This window comes from Trichosurus vulpecula, chromosome 1 (assembly GCF_011100635.1).
Source record: "Trichosurus vulpecula isolate mTriVul1 chromosome 1, mTriVul1.pri, whole genome shotgun sequence".
In the NCBI taxonomy this organism is placed as follows: Eukaryota; Metazoa; Chordata; class Mammalia; order Diprotodontia; family Phalangeridae; genus Trichosurus; species Trichosurus vulpecula.
Window position 1 is genome coordinate 49,734,875 of NC_050573.1, and position 26,887 is coordinate 49,761,761.

The 26,887-nt window shown below is 43.1% G+C and overlaps 1 protein-coding gene across 1 annotated transcript in view; it reads left to right on the plus strand.

Annotated features, from left to right (window-relative positions):
* POLE (DNA polymerase epsilon, catalytic subunit) overlaps window positions 1–26,887 on the plus strand; it is a 68,424-nt gene that overhangs the window by 10,482 nt on the left and 31,055 nt on the right. The window contains exons 4-23 of the mRNA XM_036753561.1: window positions 416–460; window positions 618–710; window positions 1,000–1,154; window positions 2,141–2,282; window positions 2,434–2,514; window positions 3,007–3,114; window positions 3,413–3,523; window positions 4,400–4,485; window positions 5,419–5,538; window positions 5,996–6,128; window positions 6,431–6,544; window positions 8,530–8,742; window positions 9,477–9,584; window positions 12,484–12,612; window positions 12,703–12,805; window positions 12,905–13,051; window positions 13,466–13,611; window positions 17,944–18,092; window positions 19,748–19,840; window positions 24,280–24,424. Of these exons, the coding sequence (XP_036609456.1) occupies window positions 416–460; window positions 618–710; window positions 1,000–1,154; window positions 2,141–2,282; window positions 2,434–2,514; window positions 3,007–3,114; window positions 3,413–3,523; window positions 4,400–4,485; window positions 5,419–5,538; window positions 5,996–6,128; window positions 6,431–6,544; window positions 8,530–8,742; window positions 9,477–9,584; window positions 12,484–12,612; window positions 12,703–12,805; window positions 12,905–13,051; window positions 13,466–13,611; window positions 17,944–18,092; window positions 19,748–19,840; window positions 24,280–24,424 (2,421 nt within the window). The remainder of the gene's footprint in view (window positions 1–415; window positions 461–617; window positions 711–999; window positions 1,155–2,140; window positions 2,283–2,433; window positions 2,515–3,006; window positions 3,115–3,412; window positions 3,524–4,399; window positions 4,486–5,418; window positions 5,539–5,995; window positions 6,129–6,430; window positions 6,545–8,529; window positions 8,743–9,476; window positions 9,585–12,483; window positions 12,613–12,702; window positions 12,806–12,904; window positions 13,052–13,465; window positions 13,612–17,943; window positions 18,093–19,747; window positions 19,841–24,279; window positions 24,425–26,887) is intronic.

Sequence of the window (26,887 nt, forward strand, 5' to 3'; positions counted from 1 at the left end):
TGGATTACTTTAGAACTCAGGAGGATACAAATAAATGTGGTAACCAGTCCAGTAGCACGCTGAGGGATAACTATCTCATGTGAAGGGTATTGACTTTCAAACTCTGCTACAAATAAGTGAAAAGAAAGTTTCCTAGTTGTTGGCTCTTGAACTTTTGTACCATCAAATGAGATGTTTGCAAAGTACTTAGAATGGTGCCTGACACACAGTAGATGCTTGATAAAGGCTTATTCCATGCTATATGTTAACTTCTGTTTGGAGGCCTTGTGTTGTCCTTACTGTGCTTTATCAGAGTGAAAAGAGTAGTGCATACCTTGCTGCTCCCAAGGAATGCTCAAGAGAGCACCTGGCCTCCTTTTCTTACCTTTTTAAATTTTTTCTTGGATGAATTGTGATGACTCTTGTTCTTTTGCAGGTGGCACTGGCTTATAAGCCATATTTCTACATAGCAACAAGGAAGGTAAATATATATATTTCATTGAATCAGGCCACATGATATGTGCATTACTTCGTGGTGGGCTTTGGAAACTGGAAAGAAGCAGGTTTCTAGAGCGAAAAGTCAGGAGATGCATTAGATTCTAATCATTGGAAGAGCTAAAATTCTGATCTCATTGTAGGGTTGTGAGCGAGAAGTGTCATCTTTTCTCTCTAAGAAGTTTCAGGGGAAAATTGCCAAATTGGAGACTGTTCCCAAAGAGGATCTGGACTTGGTGAGTGTTGTCTGTACATTTGTGAAGCAGAGACACTGGAGGAGGCTTAGGAACTAGTTAGTTTGCTGCTTTGTGGCCTGGGGAACAATGAAGGGCTTGGGCTGGGAGAATCATCAAAGGGCCCTGTCTTGGTGCCTTCTCAGTCAGGGTGCTCCAGAGCTCCAGGTTCCCTGAACTAGATTCCATTGGTTTTGGTTGTATTACAGCCACTTTTGGTCTCCTTAATTCCCTGTCATTAGTAAAATCTCTTTTCTTACATTCATTAACATGATTTATTTTTATTTCATAGCCAAATCACTTGGTGGGCTTGAAGCGAAATTATATTAAACTCTCTTTCAACACTGTGGATGACCTTGTAAAAGTGAGGAAGGAGATTTCTCCAGCTGTGAAAAAGAATCGAGAGCGGGATAATGCCAGTGACACCTATACGGCTATGTTGTCCAGGTGAGCCACATCTTCCCAGACAGAACAACTGTGAGGTCCGAGGCGGTGTCTATTCCGTTTTCCTGATCCTAATGAAGTAGGTGTGTGGTCTTATGGGGCAACAGGTTCAGCATGATGCCAGGCTTCATTTGGCCGAAATATCCTTCAGAAGTCAGACCAAGTGCTAATGCACTCGATATGTTCAGTGGTGTAGTATTTTTTTTATTTTGGCCTAGGGAGTAAAGTATACCTCTGTCTTTTTTTTTACTAAAGGAAGTGTTTGTGGATTGGTTCTAATCAACTCAAAAGTTTATTTTGAGTCCCAAGTATATTTTATCATTTTTTATTAGTTGTAGATGTTAAAAAATATTAACTATGAAAAAACCTGACATGTAAAAATTGAAAATAGAGGTGCAGTGGAAAGAATAGTAAGGGGAAAGCAGAGGTAGGAGAGGTCATGTTGGTTTAAGAAGAAGTACTAGTAGTAGTAGTGGGGGTGGTGGTGGTGGTAGTAGTAGTGATAGTGGTGGTAGTAGTAGTAGAAGGAGGAGGAGGAGGAGAAGAACAACCACTCTACCTTAGGCAGACTGCAGTCAAGTTTAAAATGTTGAAGCCTCCTATAACTTTTCACTTTCTCTGAAGCTGGATTTTCAGAATGCTCTAATCATCGGTCAATTCCTGAACCTTCTGTTTAGCTTATGAGCATATATAAAGACAAACAGTGGGTTTGAAATCCTAATGTCAGCAGTTTCTAATTCCGATGAAGAGAGAGAGCAAGGTGAATAGTAGTTGATAGGGTATAATTGGGGGAGCAGACCCCCTCTCCCTAGGCCTGACCCTTTATTGGCACAGATCTTCAAGTATTTGTGAACTGTTAAGGTTGTATGTCCTCATATTCTTGAGGACCATCCTGATGAACTCAATCAATTTTGATTTTCGTATTTCATCTCTCTAAGTATGCTGCTGGGAATAGAGGAATTAATAACTATTTTCCCTTTTCTGTGGAGTGCATTGATGGGGGGTAGTGTAACTACTGATGAAGAGGGGGCCTCTAAGAAGATAGCTGACCAGTTGGACAATGTAGTTGACATGCGAGAGTATGACGTTCCCTACCACATTCGTTTGTCCATTGACCTGAAGATCCATGTGGTGAGTGCCAGGCTTAAATGGTGGTTTCTTTGGGAAGGCCTTGATGTCAAGGAAATGCTGAGATACAGCTGAGCATGTGAACAGAAGTGTTTCCTGACGTAGAGAACTCCTTGTTTAATGCAACCTGTATCTGCTTTGGTCCCTTTTGAAGGCTCATTGGTATAATGTTCGGTACCGGGGCAGTTCCCTTCCCGTTGAGATCACCCGCCGAGATGACCTTGTTGAACGACCTGTAAGTAATTACTTGTGCTTTCTTAGCTGAGGTTGTGACAAGCTCTTTCCATAGGCCCTCATGCCCTGTACTAGAGAGATGAGATTGAATGTTGATGGTTTGGGATGCTGCCACAAGGGGGCAAAGGAGAGCTAATCAATTTTATTCACTTTTCCGTCAGTATCTGACCTGAAACCATTTCATTTTACAGAAACGACTTAGGGGCTTTTAAGTATCATCACCTTTTTGGCCTGATTTAAACCTATGAGATGAGGCTAGGGAGGCCATATCAGCCATCTCTAATACTCTTGGACTGGAATTTGGGGGACAGAAATCCATCAGAGAGCTGTGGATAAGAGGACAAGGGCCAGAAGGAGCATTGTGGATCTAGATACCTTGGGGCCAAGAAAGGAAAGTCTTGGACTTCCCTCTTCTCAGAAATGGCAGTGTTAGGATCGTAAAGAAGGTTAGCTGGATTGCCACTGAGCCCTCTGACCCTTTTGTCACTTTCAGGACCCTGTAGTTTTGGCATTTGACATTGAAACAACCAAACTGCCTCTCAAGTTCCCAGATGCAGAGACTGACCAGATTATGATGATCTCTTACATGGTAGATGGTCAGGTGAGTTCCTGGTTCAGCTTTTGAAATCTTAAGTGAGAACACAAGCTGAAAAATCATTCATCACTTCTAATCATATTGGTTACAACTTCCTAAACAGTGTGGGAAGGTTGGGCGTACCTCCAGTCTTAGGACTTGAATCTTAATGTTTCTTCTTTGGGAGGGTAGGATGTCATGGAGCTGCCATTAGAGTTATATGTAGGAGGGATGGCCAGCCACATTTTTGGGCAGTGAGTTGGTTTTTATTTGTGTTTTTTGCTAGCACTATTTTTAACTACAGGTTTCTAACCAACTTCATTAGGGATACCTGATCACCAACAGGGAGATTGTCTCTGAGGACATTGAAGATTTTGAGTTCACCCCTAAGCCAGAATATGAGGGACCCTTTTGTGTCTTCAATGAACCTGATGAGGTAAGCACATTATTCTTAAGAGAACTTCTCAGCCCTCCCTCAGTCATAGGGAGCTCCCCCTACCCAAGAATGTGATATGAGAAGAAGATACTAATTTACTTCTACTTCTTTTGTCATGGGTTGGCATTGTATCTCATTGAACTTAACTGAAAGTGAAGTTATCAACACATCATGGGAGAGATTGATGTTAGATTTTTCCAGGAATGAGTGAAGGAAAAAGCATTTATTAAGTGCTTAACTATGTACTAAGCAGTACTAATAGAAAAGTAATACAGTCCCGACTCTCAAGATGCTCTCATTCCATATTGGGGAGACAACAAAAATAGGAGGGTGATTAGGGCCAGTCAGATGGCATTGCCTGGGAGTCTGGAGAGGGAATGTGCAGCACATGACCAGGCTTGGTGGGGTAAAAGGCACAGTGATAATACAAATGTTAAGTCCTGGTGATCTTCCATTACCATTGGTAATTGGTGATTCTTTGTTCATTTCTGTGATGCTAGTGGCCATGTCCCTTGTCTACAGATTAGGATTGGTTAAAAGGTCTAGCCCGTGACTGAGGGAAGGAGTGAGTGGTCAGGAGGATCAGAGTAGAACAGGGGTCTTTCATTTCCTTCTTGAAAGGATGATAGTAGGTATCAGTGTCCAACCAGGCGGGACAATAGAAAGCATCGGTAGGGAGTTTGATGGGAACACCTGATCTCCTGGGCCTTTTAGTGCCTAGTAGGATCTGGGTACCTTGTGAATAGAGGTAGGAGAGAGGCCAGATTCCTTGAGGTTCCTTCTACCAAAGAGTGTTTGTCAGTAAAGATGTAGCAAATATGTCTTCTCAAAAGATAAAGTTGGTGACTTACAGTTGTACCCTTTTACGGATTTCAGGCTCATTTAATCCAGAGGTGGTTTGAGCACGTTCAGGAAACCAAACCTACCATCATGGTAACCTACAATGGTGATTTTTTTGACTGGTAAGTGTGGCAGCTTGTTTGGAAGCTTCACTAACAATTGTGAGGAACTAAGAATTGAGTTAAATAGGGGCTATGTTGACAGGATAATTGTGCTGCTCAGAAATGAGTATATTCTATCACTTCTAGGACACTGTCTCTACCCAGGAAACCTAGAGTGAAGAAGAGACAGTAAAGTGCTGCAGTTTTTGCTTCGTACTCTAGGGGAGTCCTATCATTTTGGATGCACGAGTTTTCTTATTCTTTGTAAGATGAAGAAAGTTAATATCCAGCCTTCACCTTGTTCACAGAATTGACTCTAAACATTTCCTTGTAGTAAAGTAGCAGTAATAATGTAATAATTTTTTTTCAGTCAGTCATGTTCAACTCTTTGTGGTCCCATTTGGGGTTTTCTTGACAAAGATACTGGAGCGGTTTGCCATTTCCTTCTCCAGCTCATTTTACAGATGAGGAAACTGAGGCATACAGGGTTAAGTGACTTGCCCAGGGTCACACAGCTAGTAAGTGTCTGAGGCTGGATTTGAATTAGAAAGATGCGCCTTCTTGACTCCAGGCCTGGCACTCTATCCACTGTACCACCTAGCTGCCCTAATATAATAATAGTTCATGGTTATTTGGCATTTTGTGGTTCTATAGCAGTTTCATGTATAACCCTCTGAGGGAGGTAGAGTACAGATCATCTCCATTTGATCAGTGAACAAACTGGGCTTCTGAGGGGTTGAGTAGCATGCAGAAGATCACCCAGCTTCTAAGTGGAAGAGCAGAGACTTAGCCCTAGGTCTCCTGTCCCCATGCTCCTCCCATTACACAGTGTTGTTTCTTTTCAGTCTTCCTTTAGTATTATGGGTGAAGGAGGAAGAGATATGCGAGTTGGAGCGTTCTCTGCTGTCATCCTTCCCTGTTTACTTTGTCTCACCCCTTTCTGCCTTTCCCTAGGCCATTTGTGGAGGCCAGGGCAGCAGTTCATGGACTGAGTATGCATCAGGAGATTGGATTCCAAAAGGACAGCCAAGGGGAGTACAAGTCCTCTCAGTGCATCCACATGGACTGTCTCAGGTGGGTGCTGTGGTGGCTCCTACCCCAGCAACGTCACACGAAGGGACTTTTGGTGCTGTGCTCATACTACTAGGCTGTAGGGCTCTTAGTCAGAAGGGACCAGGTCAGTGTAGGAAGTTATCCTACCAGCCACAAGATCATGGCAGGAGGGCCCAGAAGGTGCCTACCTGAGAGGTTTCCTAGTCCCGACTGCTCTCGTTTTATAGAGGACAGCGAAGCCTGCAGAGGGGAATGAAGTGCTTTGCCAAGGTTACACAGATAATAAATGGCAAAGGCAGGATTTGAACCCAGGTCCTTTGATTCCAAATCCATTGTTGTTTTCATTGCATCATGCAGTTCTTATAGGCATTTGGCGCTTCTGGGGGCTTGCCCACATGTTGCTTGGCTTTGTTAGCTCTTCCTGGCACTCAGGGCCTGTGCCAGGAGGATCATTTGTCTTCATTCTTTTTGTTTCTAGATGGGTAAAGAGGGACAGTTATCTTCCAGTGGGCAGCCACAACCTTAAAGCTGCAGCCAAAGCCAAACTAGGGTATGATCCTGTGGAGTTGGACCCTGAGGACATGTGTCGAATGGCCACCGAGGAGCCTCAGGTATTGAACACAGTGGCTTTTATAGGCCATTAGGTATCAAGTGTCCTGGGTCTTTGAGGGAGATGGACAGTGAGTGTGCCCCTTAGAAGAAGGGGCATTGGGTACTGGAACTGCGCCACTCTGTGGGTCTGCTTTTCCTACATAAATATTTACTGTTCTGAGTCTTCCCGCTTACCTTGAGTGGTCACTTCCTCCTGTATTGCTGGGTTTTCACCAGTATTCTGGATTTTCTTTGGGTTTTGCTGCTGTATATAGCCATACTTAATCTGTGTTTTTTCAGTTCTGGTTTTTTCACTTCTCAGACACTAGCTACATATTCAGTATCAGATGCTGTTGCCACTTACTACATGTATATGAAGTACGTCCATCCTTTCATCTTTGCTCTGTGCACCATCATCCCCATGGAACCAGATGAGGTCAGTACAACCTTTGCTCTCATTGGTGTGGGGTACCTATGTTAGTGGCATCCACTGAGGTGTCTGTACCAGACAAGATGGTGATGTGATAGCAGTTATTGGGGAAGGTGGATATGTCTGCATCCTTTCAGCAAACATCATCTCCTGTCTAGGGCAGTAGAGATCTTAACAAAGAGAATCTAGAGACCATAATGACATGAATGAATCAATGAATAAAGCGCTTATATGCAGAGCACTGTGCTGAGCTCTGGGGATGCACATAGAGAAGTAAGGGAGCCTAGCCTACTCTCAGAGGGCTCACTTTCTAGTGGGGTGTTTCAACAATCCAGCTAGCAGCTGTTGTGGGGGTGAAAGCCCAACAACAAGAACGCTACCAGCACGCTGAAAAAGCACAGGTTCTTTTGATCTGCTTAACTAAGGAAAACTACATTAAGGGGTTTGGCAAGCTTACTTTAATTCAGCATACAAATATCATTCACTTAGTTCAGGGGAAAAAATCAGCACCCTGAACTTAAGAACAAAATACAAACAAATGCCAAACATCATCAGACAAACCTTGTCTGATTCAAATCCCAATACATAGTTACCAGAGTTCAACAAAGTCTCAGCATCCAGGTTACAAGCTGGAGGGCCCTTAGCTACAGCTGCCTGGAGTCTCTGCATCAACATCATTTTGAGTGAGAGCCCTGCTCAAATGGCTGTGTCCTCTCTTATAGGGCTTCAGATGTCATCAAACATCATCTGAATGACCAGAACTTAGGTTGCTATGATTGGCTCTTGAGTTAGTCCCTTGCCTTAGGACCCTGGGAGGTTCACATCCACATAGATTAGGTTAACATCTAATAGGGGTTAGAGCCTGGGGCTTAGCACTTAGTGAGACTCAATGAAATACACTGAATTACTCAAAGGAAGTGAAAGCCAAGCTCTTCAAGGGCACTTGTTGAACTAAGTGCTAAGGAGCCCATTTTTCTTACCAACACATGGGGAGACAACCCATCTGTAAGTCAGATGGAAGAGACCCATGGTCCCTAGAGTATAGCAGCCAAGCAGAAAGTAATGCTTCTTTAATAATCATTTACAATGATAAAGTCATATCGGTTTCTGATGTTGAAGCCTTTGAATGGTGTAGAGGACTTGGGTGACAAGAACTTTCTTACCCGGGCCTTCAGTAACTGGCTGCAGCACCAGTAGGAGCAGTAGCCAGGCTGCATCTCCACAGGGACTGCTTCCTGGGAAGATAGCTGAAGGCACTAAGCTGGAAGCATTGCTATTCCTAGGGCTCTTGGTTTCAGGATGCTGGACTGTCTGCATCAAAGTCTGAGGGGAGATGGTGGTCAAGGTGTGGTGGTGGTTGGTCTTGCCTGGCATGTGCTGCCTCCTGTTTCTCCCTCAGGTGGTCTGGCTGCTTCCACCAGGCAGGCTTGCCTATCTGTGAATACCAGTTGGTTAGCTGTTGGTGAGGACAGCTGGCTCCTTCTCCATAGGAACCACATCCTCAGGGTGTCAGGCTGTCAGGCCTGGGCTGGAAGCAAGATCAGTGAACTGGGACAGATGTGTCAAACATGTGAATTATGGACCTCTTGTGGACCAAACACACCTAAGTGTGACCTGAACCAGATAAAAATGTAATTGAGAAACATTCAACAAAATAAATAAAAATATAACAAAACAGAGATAATATGTGGTTTTCTAAGTCAATATGTGGCCCACTAAAGTTTCCTTCATAAGGAACATAAGTTCAGTGGCCTCTGGTTCCTATTTTGATGCCCGTGGTCTGTGGGGTACTGCTCCTCATAGTGTTTCTCTCCGCATCTGCCTGTTGGTGGCAGTCAGTCATGCAGTTGTTGCTTGTGGTGACGAGGAAGGAGGCTCTTTCTCCACAATGAATTCTCCTATTAATGATGACCTCAGGGACTGGATTGGAAGCAGGTCTGGTAGTTTGTGGGACATTGCCATTCTCAAGGCTTTTGATTTTTCCTGTGCAGGTCTTACGGAAGGGTTCAGGGACCCTGTGTGAAGCCTTGCTGATGGTCCAGGCTTTCCATGCCAACATAGTTTTTCCCAACAAGCAAGAGCAGGAGTTCAACAAACTGACTGAAGATGGCCATGTATTGGACTCAGAGACATACGTTGGGGGCCATGTGGAGGCACTGGAATCAGGCGTCTTCCGCAGTGACATTCCCTGCCGATTTAAAATGGTGCAACTCTGCTGCTCTCTTTGCTTCCCTCTTTGCTGCTTTGGGAGTCTGGATATCCATGTCCCTGCCTTGTGGGTGGCAAGAATCCAAATAGACTGAAGTAGATAGTAGCTCTTCCCTCATCATCTCTGTCCTTCTCTCACATTCTGAGGCCCTTCCTGACCTTATCACACAGTGCCTAGGGTGGCATTTGTCAAGCCCATTATGCTGCATTACCCTTCCTTGTTGGTGTCTCTTTGGGAATCATCAAGGGATTCCAGATGAAATGTGGGGTGTCAAGTCAGTAAGCATTTAGTGCATGCCATGTGCCAGGTGCTGTGCTAATCACTGGGGATGCAATGAAAGGAGAGACCAGTTCCTGCTGTCAAGCCATTCACAGTCTCCTAGTCACAGGATGACTGTAACATGAGGAGATTGCTTCCATAGGCTGTTTGTAAGAGTCGTTGATTGCTTTGGCACTCCATATACATTAGGGCATATTTTCTAGTTGCTGTGTGGAGTTTTTAAAGACCTCTTCCAAATGATGTTGTCTGCATGAAGCCTGTGGTACAAAGCATAGGCTAATTCATTTGACCTTGTGTCAGTAGAGATAGCCCCAAAGACTGCAGATAATGTGAGTTGGTCATAAAAGGCTGGATCAGCCATTCAGGGTCAGTGTGCATGTCGACGTAGGGGCTGAGGATCAGTGCAGTAACATTTCTTTTTGTATCATGACACTTTGTCTGCTCTGCTAGAATCCTGCAGCCTTTGACTTCTTGCTTCAGCGTGTGGAGAAGACTATGCGCCATGCTATTGAAGAAGAAGAGAATGTGCCCATTGAGCAGGTTACCAACTTCCAAGAGGTAACAGCCCTGGGTCCTCTGGGGGAATAAAGTGGGGAGGCCCGAGAAACTTCTGAAGTAATGTGCTTTGACCATCCAGCTCCTCATGTGTGTCCAGATGTTCGTTGTTTCATTGTACTCTTGATCTCTGCATTTGTCTTCCTACTTTAGACTTGCTCTTTCCTTCTTTTATGAAACTCATAGACACTGTCTTCCAATGGGAATTTTGGGAAGATTGAAGTTAGGTGGGATCCTCCTTTTTAGCCCCCACAATTTTTTCTTTGAGTAAATTCCAGCCAAATGATGTTCTTAGCTCAACTACTGAATGGCCTCCTAACTGGTCTTTCTGCTCCTTATCTATCCCTCTTTAATCCATCCTTTGCACTGTGGAAGCAGTCTTCTTTCTGTACAATTTAAACAATATATTTTATTGATCTTCCCTACTTTTTCCACATCCCCATCTTTTGTGTTCCAGTGACTTCCCCATCCTCTGTCTTGTAACAAGTAACAAATCAAGCAAAATGAATCCCATTGGCCACATTTGAAAAAGTACACATCCCTCTCTGTGGTCCTTCACTTCTTGGCTGAGAGGTGGGAGAATCATGTCTCACCAGGCTGGAGGTTGGAATTGGATACTGTGTTGATTAGAGTTTTCAAGTCTTTTGTCATTATTTTTCTTTACATTTTGTTTTGGTTATTGTGTAGATTCTTTTGGTTTTGTTTCCTTTGCTCTGCATTGGTTCATACAAATCTACTCAAGTTTCTCTGTCATTTTTTATAGTACAGTAATACTCTATCACTAGGTCCTTATTCTATAATTTGTTCAGCCATTCCCCAATTGATGGGGATGCATTTTCCTTCCAGTTCTTTGTTACTGTAAAAAGTGCTGCTCTAAATATTTGTATGTATATGAGATTTTTTCCTCCTCTTTAATATTCTTGGGATATACACCTAGTAGTAGTATTTCTAGGTCAAAAGGTATGAATGGTTTTAGTTACTTTTTAAAGTATAATTCCAAATTTTTTTCCAGAACAGCTGGGCCAGTTCCTAGCTTCATCGACAGTGTATTAGTATGCCTGTTTTCCCACAGTCCCTTTATATGTCATTCTGTTCACGTTAAGGCTTCAGTAGTTTCTCATTGCTTACTTAAAGAAAAAGTGTAAACCCCTGGTTTTGCCATTCAAGGCCCTTCTCGGTTTGGCTTCAGCTGACCTTTCCATCTTTATCTGTTCTCCTAAATAGGACTGCTCTCCTTCTCTTCTTCTTATCTTGCCTTCTCTGTCTCTATGCGGTTGTTCGTAGTGTATTCCCCCATGTCTCCATTTCTCTTTGTTGAATCTTCTCCCCTCTAAGCTCCTTCTAAGTTGCTACTTTTTCCACAAAGCTTTCCCTGAAATCAAGCCCTCTCATGAGCCAAAAGGGATCTCTGCCTTCTCAAATTTCCATTACACTCTGCTTATTTTTAATTTTTTTCTTTTTCATTCTTATAACACATTTTTATTTATTTCATTAAATGTTTATCAATTACATGTAAAAAAATTTTTTAACATTCACTTTTAAAGAGTTTAAGTTTCAAATTCTCTCCCTCCTGCCACTGAGAAGTGAAGCATATGATATTGATTATACATGTGAAATGAGGCAAAATATTAGCCATGTTGCAAAAGAAAACATGTCAAAAACATAAAAAATAAAGTAAAAAAAATAGGTTCAATCTGTATTCAGAGCTCATCAGTTCTCTCTCTCTGGAGGTAGATAGCATTTTTCATCATGAGTCCTTTGGAATTGTCTTAAATCCTTGTCTTGATCAGAGTAGCTAAGTCTTTCATAGTTGATCATTCTTACAATATTGCTATTACTGTGTACAGTGTTCTGGTTCTGCTCACTTCACTCTGCATCAGTTCATATGAGTCTTCCCAGCTTTTTCTGAAGCCATCCTGCTCATTGTTTCCTATAGCACAATAGTATTCCATCACAGTGATGCACCACAACTTGCTCAGCTATTCCCCAATTGATGGACATCCCTTGATTTCCAATTCTTTGCCATCACAAAAAGCTGCTATAAATTTTTTATGCAGATAAGACTTTTTCTCTTTTCTTTGATCTTTTTGGGATACAGATCTAATAGTGGTATTGCAGCATCAAAGGGTACGCACAGTTTTATAGCCCGTTGGGTACAGGTGTTTACAACTCCCCCAGCAGTGCATTAGTATCCCAGTTTTTTTATATCCTCTCCAGCATTTGGCATTTTTCTTTTCTGTCATGTTAGCCAATCTGATAGGTGTGAGGTGGTACTTCACAGTTGTTTTAACTTGCATTTCTTTAATCAAGTGATTTAGAGCATTTTTTCATATAACTATTGATAGCTTTGATTTCTTCTTCTGAAAACTGCCTATTTGTATCCTTTGACTGTTTATCAATTGGAGGATGGCTTTTATTTTTATAAATTTGACTCAGTTCCCTACATATTTGAGAAGTGAGACCTTTGTCAGAGAAATTTGCTCTAAACTTTTTCCCAGTTTCCTGTTTTCTTTCTAATTTTGGCTGCATTAGTTTTGTTTTGTGCAAAACCTTTTTAATTTCATGTAATCCATTTTCCTTTCCTCATCACACACTGCTTGGGGCTTTTCTTTACATTCAGCACATTGTCAAATGGATCAGTTATTGTTGTACTTGTCTTTCCCTCCCATTAGACTGTGTGCTCTTTTTCCACATAGGCTGTCATATCTGTCTGTGACACTGGTACTGACTACTGGCCTTTGCAGATAGTTGGTGTTAAACAAATGTGTTTTGAATTGTGTTTAGCTAAGGATCATGGGAGCATAACTTGTATCTGAGTTTTGACTCCTTAGAGGCATAGCCTTTAGACGGCTACCTTTCTGCTTTGGTTTTCAATTTCTATTTCTTTTCCCTCCTTCTGTAGGTGTGTGATGAAATTAAGAACAAACTGACCTCCCTTAAGGATGTGCCCAGTCGAATTGAGTGTCCTCTCATATACCACCTGGATGTGGGTGCCATGTACCCCAATATTATCCTGACTAACAGGTTACAGGTGAGGACAAGCTTCTCCTCTTTGAACTGCTGAGAGTTAGTTTAATCAAAGCTTTCATTCTGTTTGTCTATCTCTCTTTTTAATGTCTAGCCTTCTGCCATCGTGAATGAGGCCACATGTGCTGCCTGTGACTTTAACAAGCCAGGTGCTAACTGTCAGCGAAAGATGACCTGGCAGTGGAGGGGGGAGTTCAGTAAGTGCTTGATCAGCGTTCTCTTCATTGGACAGACAGCTGCTTTGTCAAGGATTCGTACGTATCCCCTGACCCTTTTTACCTTCGTCCTCTTTATAGTGCCGGCCAGCCGCAGTGAGTATCATCGTATTCAGCAGCAGCTGGAGTCAGAGAAGTTTCCCCCATTGTTCCCAGACAAACCAGCCCGGGCATTTCACGAGCTGTCCCGAGAAGAGCAGGCTAAATATGAGAAGAAGCGACTGGCAGGCAAGTAATTTGTTAGCAATCTTCCAAACATCAGGTTCCTGCATTGGAAACACCCTTAATATGTTGCAAAGTCTCCTAATTAAACTGCACCTGTCAAGGTGCATCCTTTCTTCTTCCTTAAATTGCCTAAAATGTATACAATTGGTATTGCTGTAGAACTTGGCTTTCTCTCAGTGGCAGTGATGGGCCCAGGCCTCTCTGCTCCATTTGTACCCTGCTATGGTCTTTTTTGAGTACTATAATCTGGACAGTCATCTTTCACTCCAGTTGTTCAGTCTTTTGGGAAAGTCCTATTCAGATACAGGGTGGGCTACATGGTCTGACAGTCCCTGCTCACCTTAGGATTCTGTGACCTGCTGAGGAGGCATAACTCCTCTGTCTCACTGGTCATCCTTTGTCTTCATTGTGGTACAGATTACTGCCGGAAAGCTTACAAGAAGATCCATATCACCAAGGTGGAAGAGCGCCTCACCACCATCTGCCAGCGGGAAAACTCCTTCTATGTAGACACAGTCCGAGCTTTCCGAGACCGACGGTATGAGTTCAAAGGACTGCATAAGGTACAGAAGCCAGGGCCTACTTGGAGGCCCTGGAGGGAGTGTGTTAGGAGAGGCCTCAGCTGAGTCCCATTTCTGAAATCTCCCCCTTCTGTCCCGAGAACCTTTTGACTGGTTTACCTCACTGATTGGGCTCCTTCAGTCTTGATGGGCCCACCTGAGCCTCTTCTCTATGGCCACCTTCAGTTCCTTGGGCTCTGAGAAGTAAAGAGCCAATCAGGGGTATGATATGAACCTGTCTCAGTGAGGGCTTCGTGTGGTGGAGGTTTTTGTTGCTGAATGCTTCTGATCACCTCTTATCTTTAGAGAGAGAGAATTTATTCATTAATCCTCTGTTTGCCTCAGTTTCCTCATCTGTAATCATAGGGATAATAGTAACGTCCAGCTCCCAGGGTTGTTGTAAGCATCACATGTGATAATATTTTTAAAGCTCTTAGCACAGTGCCTGACACATTGTGGACACCGATTAAATGTTAACTCTTGTCATCACCTTCCTCATCATCACTATTATTATTATCCTGAGGTGCTGATGTTGGGGTCTTAGGGTTGAGTGTGTCTACTTTCATGTGAGCAAGGAGGATCTAGATTAGTCCCCAGGAACGTCTAATTTAATGAGGATTCTCCAAGAGTGATGTGTTCACTTCATTAAGCAGATTTTCTAAAGCTGAGTCCTTCGAGCAGTAAAACTTTGTTCATTGTAAGCATTTTTTTGGTAGAAAACTGTCTAAAATGTGTTGTTTTCTTCCTCCATGTAAGGCAGGGGAGTAGACAGTATATTTCTGAAAGACTGAAGTTCTTAGCTTCAGTTAACTGGAAGGTTCCTGGAAGTGGAATGCTTCACCCTCCTTGGAGCACTGTAGTGGTGGCCGAGCCGAAGGCAGACACCCAAGTCCCTTACTGCAAAGGAACATGAGGATGTGGGACAGGGCTTCATCTTGTCTTTTTTTTTCTTTATTTTTTAAATTTATTTATTTAACATATTTAGTTTTCAGCATTGATTTTCACAAGAGTTTGAATTACAAATTTTCTCCCCATTTCTACCCTCCCCCCTACTCCAAGATGACGTATATTCTGGTTGCCCTGTTCCCCAGTCAGCCCTCCCTTCTGTCACCCCACTCCTCTCCCATCCCCTTTTCCCTTCCTTTCTTGTAGGGCAAGATAAATTTCTACGCCCCATTGCCTGTGTATCTTATTTTCTAGTTGCATACAAAAACTTTTTTTTTTTGTTTTTGAACGTCTGTTTTTAAAACTTTGAGTTCCAAATTCTCTCCCCTCTTCCCTTCCCACCCACCCTCCCTAAGAAGTCAAGCAATTCAACATAGGCCATATATGTATCATTATGTATAACCCTTCCACAATACTCATGTTGTGAAAGACTGTATTTTGCTCCTTCCTAACCTATCCCCCTTTATTGAATTTTCTCCCTTGACCCTGTCCCCTTTAGAAAGTGTTTGTTTTTGATTACCTCCACCCCCATCTGCCCTCCCTTCTATCATCCCCCCCTTTTTTTTTTATCTTCTTCCCTCTTCTTTCCTGTGGGGTAAGATACCCAATCGAGTATGTATGGTATTCCCTCCTCAGGCCAAATTTGTTGAGAGCAAGATTCACTCATTCCCCCCTTACCTGACCTCTCCCCTCCTCCTACAGAACTGCTTCCTCTTGCCACCTTTATGCGAGATAATCCACCCCATTCTATCTCTCCCTATCTCCCTCTCTCAATATATTCCTCTCTCATCCCTTAATTTGATTTTATTTCTTTTAGTTATCTTCCCTTCATCTTCAACTCACTCTGTGTCCGCTCTCTCTCTCTCTGTATATATATATATATACACATACATATATACATACATGCACATTCACTTATATATATATACACATAAACATATATATATGCATATTCCTGTCAGCTACTATGATATTGAGGTCTCATTAATCATACACATCATCTTTCTATGTAGGAATGTAAACAAAACAGTTCAACTTTAGTAAGTCCGTTATGATTTCTCTTTCTTGTTTACCTTTTTCATGCTTCTCTTGATTCTTGTGTTTGAAAGTCAAATTTCCTATTCAGCTCTGGTCTTTTCACTGAGAAAGCTTGAAAGTCCTCTATTTTATTGAAAATCCATATTTTGCCTTGGAGCATGATACTCAGTTTTGCTGGGTAGGTGATTCTAGGTTTTAATCCCAGCACCATTGACCTCCGGAATATCGTATTCCAAGCCCTGCGTTCTCTTAATGTAGAAGCTGCCAGATCTTGGGTTATTCTGATTGTGTTTCCACAATACTCAAATTGTTTCTTTCTGGCTGCTTGCAGTATTTTCTCCTTGATCTGGGAGCTCTGGAATTTGGCAACAATATTCCTAAGTGATTTCTTTTTGGGATCTATTTGAGGAGGCAATCGGTGGATTCTTTCAATTTCTATTTTGCCCTGTGTCTCTAGAATATCAGGGCAGTTCTCCTTGATAATATCTTGAAAGATGATATCTAGGCTCTTTTTTTGATCATGGCTTTCAGGTAGTCCAATAATTTTTAAATTATCTCTCCTGGATCTATTTTCCAGGTCACTGGTTTTTCCAATGAGATATTTCACATTGTTTTCCATTTTTTCATTCCTTTGGTTCTGTTTTATAATATCTTGATTTCTCATAAAGTCACTAGCTTCCACTTGCTCCAATCTAATTTTTAAGGTAGTATTTTCTTCAGTGGTGCATTGGACCTCCTTTTCCATTTGGCTAATTCTGCCTTTCAAGGCATTCTTCTCCTCATTGGCTTTTTGGAGCTCTTTTGCCATTTGAGTTAGTCTATTTTTTAAGGTGTTGTTTTCTTCAGTGTATTTTTCAGTATTTTTTTGGGGTCTCCTTTAGCGAGCCATTGACTTGTTTTTCATGGTTTTCTCGCATCCTTCTCATTTCTCTTCCCAATTTTTCCTCTACTTCTCTATCTTGCTTTTCCAAATCCTTTTTGAGCTCTTCCATGGCCTGGGACCAGTTCATGTTTTTCTTGGAGGCTTTTGGTGTAGGCTCTTGCACTTTGTTGACTTCTTCTGGCTGTATGTTTTGGTCTTCTTTGCCACCAAAGAAAGAATCCAAAGTCTGAGACTGAATCTGGGTGTGTTTTCGCTGCCTGGTCATATTCCCAACCAACTAACTTGACCCTTGAGTTTTTCAGTGGGGTATTACTGCTTGTAGACTAAAGAGTTGTATGTTCCATGTTTGGGGGGTATGTGCCAGCTCTGCCACACCAGCACTCCTCCTTCACCAAGAACCCCCAGCCCGGACTGGGCTTAGATCTTCAGCAGGCTCTGCACTCCTGCTCTGATCCGCCACTTAATTCCTCCCACCAGGTGGGCCTGGGGCCGGAAGCAACTGCAGCTGTAGCTGCCCCACTTCCGCTGCCCTGGGGGCGGTGGCCCAACGGAGAACTCCTTCCACTCCCGCAGCTTTTCCCACTAACCTTCTCCGCTGTCTTTGGTGTTTGTGGGTTGAGAAGTCTGGCCGCAGCTCACTGATTCAGGGCGCTAGGGCCCACTCCGCCTGGCTCCTGGTCTGGTTGGTCTGCGCCGCTCATGCTGGGCTCTGCTCCACTCTGCTCCCAGCTCCGTGTGGGATAGACCTCACCCAGAGACCATCCAGGCTGTCCTGGGCTGGAGCCCTGCTTCCCTCTGCTGTTTTGTGGGTTCTGCCGTTCTAGAATTGGTTCAGAGCCATTTTTTATAGGTTTTTGGAGGAACTGGGTGGGGAGCTCACGCTAGTCCCTGCTTTCCAGCCGCCATCTTGGCTCCGCCCCTTCATCTTATCTTGATGAAATATTTAGTGGTGTCTTTATGAACATCCAGAATTTTACTCTGTAGTGATGGACTTTGGTGCCTGCCTTTTAGCAACAGCTTCCCCCCTGCCCTCCCCACCCATTTTTTTTTCTGGTTTGCTTTTAGTCAAATTTGGACTAGGAAACCAGATGAACAAAGTGTCATGATACCTTTATTTTTGAAAAAAGCCTTCAAAAAGGATGCTGCTTTGCCTGAAACCTAGGACATGGAATGACTTTCAGGCTGAAGCTTTGGGATACTTATGCCAGGTGCCTATAGATAGGACTTTTCCCATTAATTACCAGGTTTGGGACTTAACCAAAGTCTGTTCTCCGGACAAATGTGGTATTACTGCTACAGTACACTATTTGTTTGTATTACTTCATTTCACAAGATGTAGAAATGAGAATGAGATGTTTTCCTTTTATTTCCCACTTTTCCTGACTATCTTGTTTTCCTGTGACTCATTAGTCCATTGAGCTCAAAGGGAAAGGTCTTCTAGGGGTGACTTTTCTCTGTGCTTGACTCAGGTATGGAAGAAGAAGCTGTCTGCTGCCATGGAGATGGGTGATGCTGCTGAAGTCAAGCGGTGTAAGAACATGGAGATCTTATATGATTCCTTACAGCTGGCTCACAAGTGTATCCTCAACTCTTTCTATGGCTATGTGATGCGCAAAGGGTATGTAGGTGCAGCGGATGGCGCTCCCCTTATCTTTGTTCCTGGGCTCCATCTCCTTTCCCTTTCCCCTGATTTACAGCTGATAAACGTCATGGCACCTGTGGTACAAGTGCTGAGGGAGCTCAGAGAAAAGAAGGATGACATTTAGCTTGGGGAGATGAGGGAAGGCTTCCTGCAGACGGTGGAGCTAGTTGGAGCCTGGATCCCAATAGGCAGAAATGGGAAGAAGGAGAGCATTCCAGAATGAGCCCCTTGGGTCGAGGAAAAGCTCAGGACCTCTTTGGGAGATGGCAAACAGTCTAGTTTGACTGGAGCCTGGGAGTGTAGTAAAGTAGTAGGAAACAAGGCTAAGAGGACAGATTGAAATGAGGAGGTGGAGGGCCTTGGGAGCCAGCAGAGATTTCTGAACAAGGGGTCACATAGGATAAGAATAACCACCTTCACAGGACACTTGAAGGCTTCTCCGGGGCCTTGTTGGAGCCTCCCAGCAGCCTGGTGAGAGACAGCTAGCACAGGGTAGTAGATCTAGAACTCAAAGGATTTGAGAGAGCAGCTGGTCCAGGGCCCTCATTTAACAGACAAGGAAAGTTTGGAACCTGCCCAGATGGAGTAGCAAGTGTCAGAGCTGGGACTGGAGCTGGAGTGGAGTGACTCCAAATCTACCATATTGCCTTCCATGATTAGAGATACTTTAGTACGAATGATTTGGTTAGGGATGTCTGGGATAGCATATTATTAGGGGGAATTAATGAGAAAGGGAAACTATACTGATTGTAATATTGGAGTATGAGGTCATAAGTGACAACCAAGACTCACCACCCTCAACTGTAGTAATTGCAAATAGAGGATTTATCAGGTGATCATGTGGCAAGTGTTGTGCTATGTATTAGGGATACCAATACAGGAAACAGACAGTCCCTCTCCTTAGGAAGCTTACGTTCTGTTGGGGGAAGGCAGTATCTTAAGGGGTCTCCAGGAGTGGGGAGGGTACCCATGGAGGAGCAATGTAGCAGCAAAAAAGGAGGGGGAAGGATCCTGGAGAAAGTCCAGGGTCATTCCTAAAATGGTAGCCCTGGGCAGAGAGTCACCAGTGAGGAGAAAGGGCCCTGCTATGTATATAATGAATGGGGTGGATGCCAGAAATACTGTATCAGTAGAGTTGACAGGATTCGGCAAGTGATCAGATGTCATGGAGAGAGATGACTGAAGTTGGAGCTTGGATGACTGGCCGGGTGTGGTGTCATCGACAGAAATAGGGAGGTTGGAAGGATGAGCCGGGGGTGGGATGAGAGGAAAGGTGATGATAGTTTGGGACATATCGACACCCACAGAAAGGCAAGAAGAAAAGGGTGTCTCTTTTCTAGAGAGCATGTCTCCGCATAGGGACCTCAAAACAATCTGATACTTTCTTTGCCTCAGGGTTTTTACCACTGGATTCTCCTACCACCAGAGGCAGGAGGAGTGGTCATTATTCTCCAGGATCACAAGTCTTGCCTTTTTTGCCCGCTGCTGGGAGATTAGTTGTTTGGGTTTTTTCTCCCCCAGATTCTTTTTTCCTCCTTTGACTACTCTTGAGGTCAGCCCTCAAGCAGACACAGTCCTCCTGTCCAGTGACCTCACTACCTAGTAGACCTGCTCGGTTGTCACCTTTGCAGGGCTCGATGGTATTCCATGGAGATGGCAGGAATCGTCTGCTTTACAGGAGCCAATATCATCACGCAGGCCCGGGAGCTGATTGAGCAGATTGGGTAAGTATGGAACGTAGATTCCATGAATCAGCCACTGGGGAACATGAGGGAAAATTTAGGAAGAACTGGTAAGGTCGCCAACTGGAAAATCTTAGTATGACAAGCAGAATGGAGCTAATAGATGCTTTGTCATTGTGAGGCTCATTATAAAGAATCATAGAATTGTTCTGAGAGTCATATGAGTCTCAGAGTTGAAGGGGCCCTGAAAGGTCATGAACGGTCACCTCCCAAACCTGATGCGAAATCCCTCATACAAGATCCCCAACAAGTAATGCTCAGTTCAGGTACCTTCAGTGAGTTCTCCTATATAAAGAAGCCCTTTATGTTAAGCCTAAGCCCCTGTAACTTATGTCCACTGGTCTTGGTTTGGTCCTCTGGAAGCACACAGAATAAGCATCATCGCTCTTGTGCATGATAGCTCTTCCGACATTTGAAGATAACTTGCATGTCTTTTCCCTGATCCTCGGTTTTTTCTCTCAGCTAACATCTCCAGTTGTTAGTATAGTTCTCAGGCACCCTTCTGGCCTTTCTTCCCCTGTCCTCCTGGTTGTCCTGGATTCATCCACTTTGGAACTGTCTTCATTGAATGTGACACCTACATCGGGACATAATGTTCCAGTTGTGGCCTGACCAGAGCAAAGTACAATGGGACTATTACCACCTTGGATCTAGAAACTAGACTTCTATTAATGCCAGACGAGATTAAGTTAGCTTTTGGGACATTTAGACCTCAATTTTGGCTCTTGGAGCTTCCTTTAACCCAGCTTTGGGTCCTTATCACATTCACTTAGCCATTTCTTAGATAAGATGATCGCTTGTCTCAGTATATGTTGGTGAACATATCTCTCCATTCTTTTATTTATGCAACAGACATTTATTAAATGCTCACCATGGGTAATTAGATGATAACACAATTAGCTGGAGGAGGTCTCTGGTGGAGTGCCCCAGGAGTCTGTGTTTGGCCTTGTGCTGTTTAACATTTTTATTAGTGATTTGGATAAAGTCACAGGCAGCACATTTATCCCATTTGTGGGTGACACAGAGCTGGGAGGGAGAGCAGTGTATGACAGTGTTAAGATTCAAAAGGACCTTGACAGGTTAGATACAAGGGTGGGGAACTGCAGCCTCAAGGCCACATGTAGCCCTCTAGGTCCTCAAGTACAGCCCTTTGACTGAATCCAAACTTCACAGAACAAATCTCCCTAATAAAAGGATTTGTTCTGTGAAGTTTGGACTCAAAGGGTTGCACTTGAGGACCTAGAGGGCCACATATGGCCTTAAGGCTTCAAGTTCCCCACCCCTGGTTAGAACATCAAGCCCAATATGATAGAAATGAAATTCACTGGGATAAATGTCAAGTCTTACACCCCCCTCCCAACCCTTCCCCCTCAACCCCCACTTCAGGACAAGATGGGGAGGTATAATTTGACAACAGTTCTGAAAAAGACCTGGAGGTTTTTGGAGACTTTAAGTTTTTGGCAGTGTGATATGACTTACAAAAAACCAGTGTAATCTTGGGCTGGGTTAAGGTAAGAGGGGTATAATTTTCAGAAGTAGGGAGGTGAAAGTCTGTCATCTGCCCTCACCAGACTTCATCTGGAGCATTGTGTTCAGTCTGGGGTGTCATATTTTAAGAAGGACCTTGATAAGCAGGAGAGTATCCAGAGAAGAGCAGCCAGTATTGTCAAGGGCCTGGAGTCCGTGTCATATGAGGATCATTTGAAAAAACTGGGCACATTCAGCCTGGAGAAGAAAAGACTTGGGGGGATGTGATAACTGTGTTCTGGTATTTGGAGGCCTGTCGTGTTGAGGAAGACTTAGACGTGTTCTGTTTGGCCCCAGAGGGCAGCACCGGAAACAATGGATATAAGTGGCAAAGAAGACAATTTAGGCTAGATGTGAGGAAAATTAAAACTGTCCAGAAGTGGAATCAACTGGAAGGTGGTGAGTTTCCCTTGTTGGAGGTCTTCAAGCAGAGTTGAATGAGTCACTCCATCAAGTATTAAGTGCCTACTATGTGCCAAGTACTGTGCTGGGCACTAGGGATGCAAGTACAAAGAATAAAACGATCTCTAGTAGCAGAAGGTAAGGGAATAAGCATTTATGTATCACCTACTATGTGCCAGGCACTTTACAACTATTCTCTTATTTGATCCTCACAACCACCCTAGGAAGTTGGTCCTCAAGAAACTGAGGCACAGTTTTTCCAGCTAGTAGGCTGGATTTGAACTCAGGTCTTCCTGACTCAAGGCTAGTTCTCTATTTACTGCACCATGGGTTGGCTTTACAAAGAATGAGCTAAATTTGTATTTATTAACTTTTTATTTCTGCTGTGTATATTTATATATGTGCAGAACATAAATATAAAGTTAATAAATACAAATGTGTGCAGATTAGTTAAAGAGAAGGTAATTTGCACCAGCAGAAAGGCTTCCTGCAGAAGATGATGCCTGAGATGCATCTTAAAGAAAGAGGGGGGAGGAGGGAGTGTATTTCAGGCCTCGAAGGAGACATGGAATGGCATGAGTAAGGAACAGAGAGAAGGTCAGTGTGGCTATTTTGAAAATGAGGGAGAGAGGAATAATGTCCAGGGAGGCTGGAAAGATGGATTGAAGCAGAGTATTTGGGACTTTCCAAGCTAAACAGGAGTTTACATTTGATCCCAGAGGCAATAAGAGTTGTTGAGTGGGGGTCACGTGGTCAGATCTGCATTTGGGGAACATTTCTTTGCCAGTCGTGTGCAGGATGAAGTTGGTGTGGTGAGAGAACCGAAGTTGGGAGATTAGTTGGAATAATCTGGATGAGAGCTGTCGTACAAGATTTGGCAGCTGATTGGCTCTGTGGGTGATGAAGAGTGAAGAGGCCAGGATGATTCCAAGGCTGCAGACAGTAGGCACCAGAAAGACGGTGGTACCTTGACAGAAAGAGGAAAGTTGAGAAGATGGAGGAGTTTATAGGGAAGGAGAATGAATTCAGTTTTAGACATGTTGAATTTAAGATGTCTCTGAGACATCTAGGATGAAAAGCCCAACAGGTATTTGGCGAATCCAGAATGGGAGCTCAGGGAAGTGATTAAGGCTGGAGATTTAGATCTGGGGTGTCTAGAGCAGGCCTGCACAGCCTGTGGCCTGCCAAAGGATTTCCGGCGGCCCATGGAAACTGTAGAGGAAACATCCTCTACATTTTTTGTGGGCCACCCGAAATCCTTTGTCAGGCCATAGATTGTGCAGGCCTGGTCCAGAGGATGAAAAGAGGGCCCAGGGCAGGACCTTGGGGAACACTTAGGGGCTGTGATGTCAGTGATGTGCTAGCAAAGTAATCTGAGAGCTAATGGTCAGATAGTAAGGGGCAAACCAGAAGAGAGTAGTGTCATGGAAACCCAGAGAGGAGAGAGAATCGAGGAGAAGAGGGAAGGAGGGAATGGAACAGGCATTTATTAGGTGTCTAATATGTACCAGGCACTGTGCCAAGCACTTTACAAATATCACCTCATGATAACCCTGTGAAGTGGATGCTACTATTATCCCATTTTACAGTTGAAAACACTGAGGCAGAGGAGAGGGTATCCAACAGTGTCAAATTCAGTAGATAGGTTGAGAAGCTTGAGGACTGAGAAAAGACCAACAAATTTTGTGATTGAGAAATCTTAATTGCAATTTAGGCTAATTGGCAATTAAGGTAACTTCAAAGAAAGGAGTTTCATTTACATGATGAAGTTGAAAGCCAGATTGCATATGGTTGAGGAAAGAGTGGGGAGGAGATATAGGTAGCAAATATAGATGCATTTTTCAGGTTTGGGGAAGGGAGGGGAACTATAGTGTTTGAGGGGATAGTAGGGAGTAGGTACATTACAAATTCATGCTGTCCAACTTCAGCTGGGTCCTCAGTGAAGCAAGGCAGTCCTTTGATTCCTCCCTAAGGGATTCCCTGTCTCACTACACAGAAGCTATTCCAAACCTCCTATTTCCTCTTCACAACCCCTGTTCTTTCTCCCCTTCCTCCCCCCTCCCCACCTGAGGACCTTGCCTCTTCACTGAACAAATTAAGACCATTCAGTGTGAGCTCCCTCTTTCCCCATTCTCTTCATCTCACAATCGCTTGACACCATGTCAGGTATTTATAGTGGGTGGAGGCTGGACTAGGAGGTCACTAAGGCCTCTGCAACTCAGTGATTCTATTATACAAAAGGTAGAATGGAATATCGGTGCTCATAGTAAGAAACCTGAGGATATAGAAACCAGGGATTGCTACAGGATAGGAAACAGAAGACAGACATCCATCATCCATCCTTACAGAGTCTGACAGATCCCTTTTTGATGAGGCTTGGATGCTGAGAGGTCTGCACCTGGCCTCTGCGTGACAGCCCTTCTCAGGATAGCCTCCAAACTTTTGGGCATGCCCTACAGTACATGTGTCTTTGCATCTCTCTGCCTTAACAGGAGACCTTTAGAGCTTGACACAGATGGAATCTGGTGTGTCCTACCGAACAGCTTCCCAGAAAACTTTGTCATCAAGTCAACCAATGTGAAGAAGCCCAAGGTGACCATCTCCTACCCTGGAGCTATGCTAAACATCATGGTGAAGGTAAGTTGGGAGGGAATCTTAGCGGGATTGTTTTTCCTGATGGTCAAGAGTATAAGCTGGGTCACCTGCCACATTCCTTATTTCCATCCGCCTCTGTGGAATATATACACATAATAAATGCATCAGATATACATACAGGTAAATGTGTGAAAAAGGCGTGAAGATAGTCATTCAAATGGATCATGTTCTCCTTCTTTACCTTCTGACACTACAGCGGTCCTGTTTCCAAACTCAGCCTGTGCACTGACTACTCTTGCACAAGATTATCACTGGCAAGTGTGAAATAGGGAAGAGAAACGAAAAAAGGAAGCAGTGACTAACAGCAGAAGATTGTGCTGGGCTGGTGTTTTGTTTTTAGGTGAGGCGAGGAAACAAGTGAGATGATCCCGGACAAATCATAATGGATCTGATTATTAAAAAGAGCAAGGTTGACATGGATAAACTGGAGAAGTGCTCCTTCCCAGGAGTAAGAGAATCAAAGGCCTCAGCTTGAATAAGATCATGATGCTTTGCTAAGAGTGAAAGATGTGGTTAGTAGGGGAGAAGAGATGAGTTTATTGGAAAGTAAACTCATTCGAATAAACCATTAGCTAAGTATACGTTGAGGTTTAGATGGACCCCATGAGTTTTTCCTTTGCCCCTGAAGGTCCAGCCATTCCTTCTTGTAGCTGACATTTAAATAGTGCTTCAAGATTGCAAAGTGCTCCTATGAAGTAGCTATTATGGCTCTCATCTCCATTTTACTGATGAGAAAACAGCATCAGAGAGGTTGAGTTGTCCTATCAGTGAGTTTCAGGTGACGCATGATGTATGCTAGGTGTCTCCTGATGCCAGGTTTAGCACCCTTTGTTTTTTAAACTTTGATTGATGCCTTTTGGTTTTGTGTCACACTCATTTCCAAGTATACATTCTACCCAGTGGACCTTTGTAAAAAAGGTTTTTAAAACCATTCAGCAAAGCTGCCACTGCTGTAGCCACATCTGACAGCAGATGCAGCATTCCATACCCACAGTCTCCCATCTCCCTTTTTTCACTGAGGAGGTAGATTATTATAATTAGTAGACTATTGGAGTGGAAAGACAGACTGACAAATTGAGGAAAGGAGAATGAGATGAAAGCGATAATGACAATTTTTGGTAAGATTTATTTTTTTGAATTATTTATTTATTTGTTTGGAATATTAATGTAAAGAAAATTTTCAAGTTCCTGAATTCTCTCCCTCCCTCCCTCCCACCTCTGACCCACCCAAGAAGGCAAGAAATGTGATGGCAGTTATACATGCAAAACTATGCAAAACATATTTCCATATTAGCCATGTTGCCAAAAAAGCAAGTGAAAAAGTTATGCCTCAGTCTGCATTCATACTCCATCAGTTTTTTTTTCTAGAGGCGAATGGCAATTGTCATCATCAGTCTTTCAGAATAGAATTGGATCATCGTCTCGATCAGAATACCTGACTCATTTCATAGTTTGGTCATTGTACAGTATTGCTGTTACTATGTAGATTGTTCTGATTCTGCTCATTACACTTTGCATCGGTTCACATAAGTCTTACCAGGCTTTTCTGAAGCCATTCTGCTTGTCATTTCTTTTTTCTTTTTTTAAAAAATTAATTACTTAATTTATTACTAGTTTTCAGCATTCACTTTTATAGATTTTGAGTTCTGAATTTTCCCCCCTTCCCCTCACCATTCCCCAAGTTGGCATGCAATCCGATATAGACTATACATGTGCAATCATATTAAACATATTTCCACATTAATCATGTTGTGAAAGAAAAGAATCAGAACAAAAGGGAAGAATCATGAGAAAGGAAAAAGAAACAACAAAAAAAGAAAATAGTCTGCTTCGATCTGCATTCAGACTCCACAGTTCTTTCTCTGGAGGTGGATAGCATGTTTCATCATAAGTCTTTTGGACTTGTCTTAGATCATTGCGTTGCTAAGTCTAACAAAGTCGGTCATTGCGCAGTGTTGCTATTATTGTGTACAATGTTCTCCTGGTTCTTCTCACTTCACTCAGCATCAGTTCATGCAAATCTTTCCAGGTTTTTCTGAAGTCCTCCTGCTCACCATTTCTTATGGAACAATAGTGTTTCATTACATTCATACACCACAACTTGTTCAGCCATTCCCCAGTTGATGGGCACCCCCTTAATTTCCAATTCCTTGCCACCACAAAATGAGCTGCTATAAATATTTTTGTACAAGTAGGTTCTTTTTCCACATCCCTTCCAACATTTGTCATTTCCCTTTTCTGTCATATTAGCCAATCTGATTGTGAAGCAGTAGGTGTGAGGTGGTACTTGAAGAATTGTTTTAGTTTGCATTTCTCTAATCAATGGTGATACAAGCATTTTTTCATATGACTATAGATAGCTTTGATTACTTCTGAAAACTGCCTGTTCATATCCTTTAACCATTTATCATTTGTGGAATGACTTGTAGTCTTATAAATTTGACT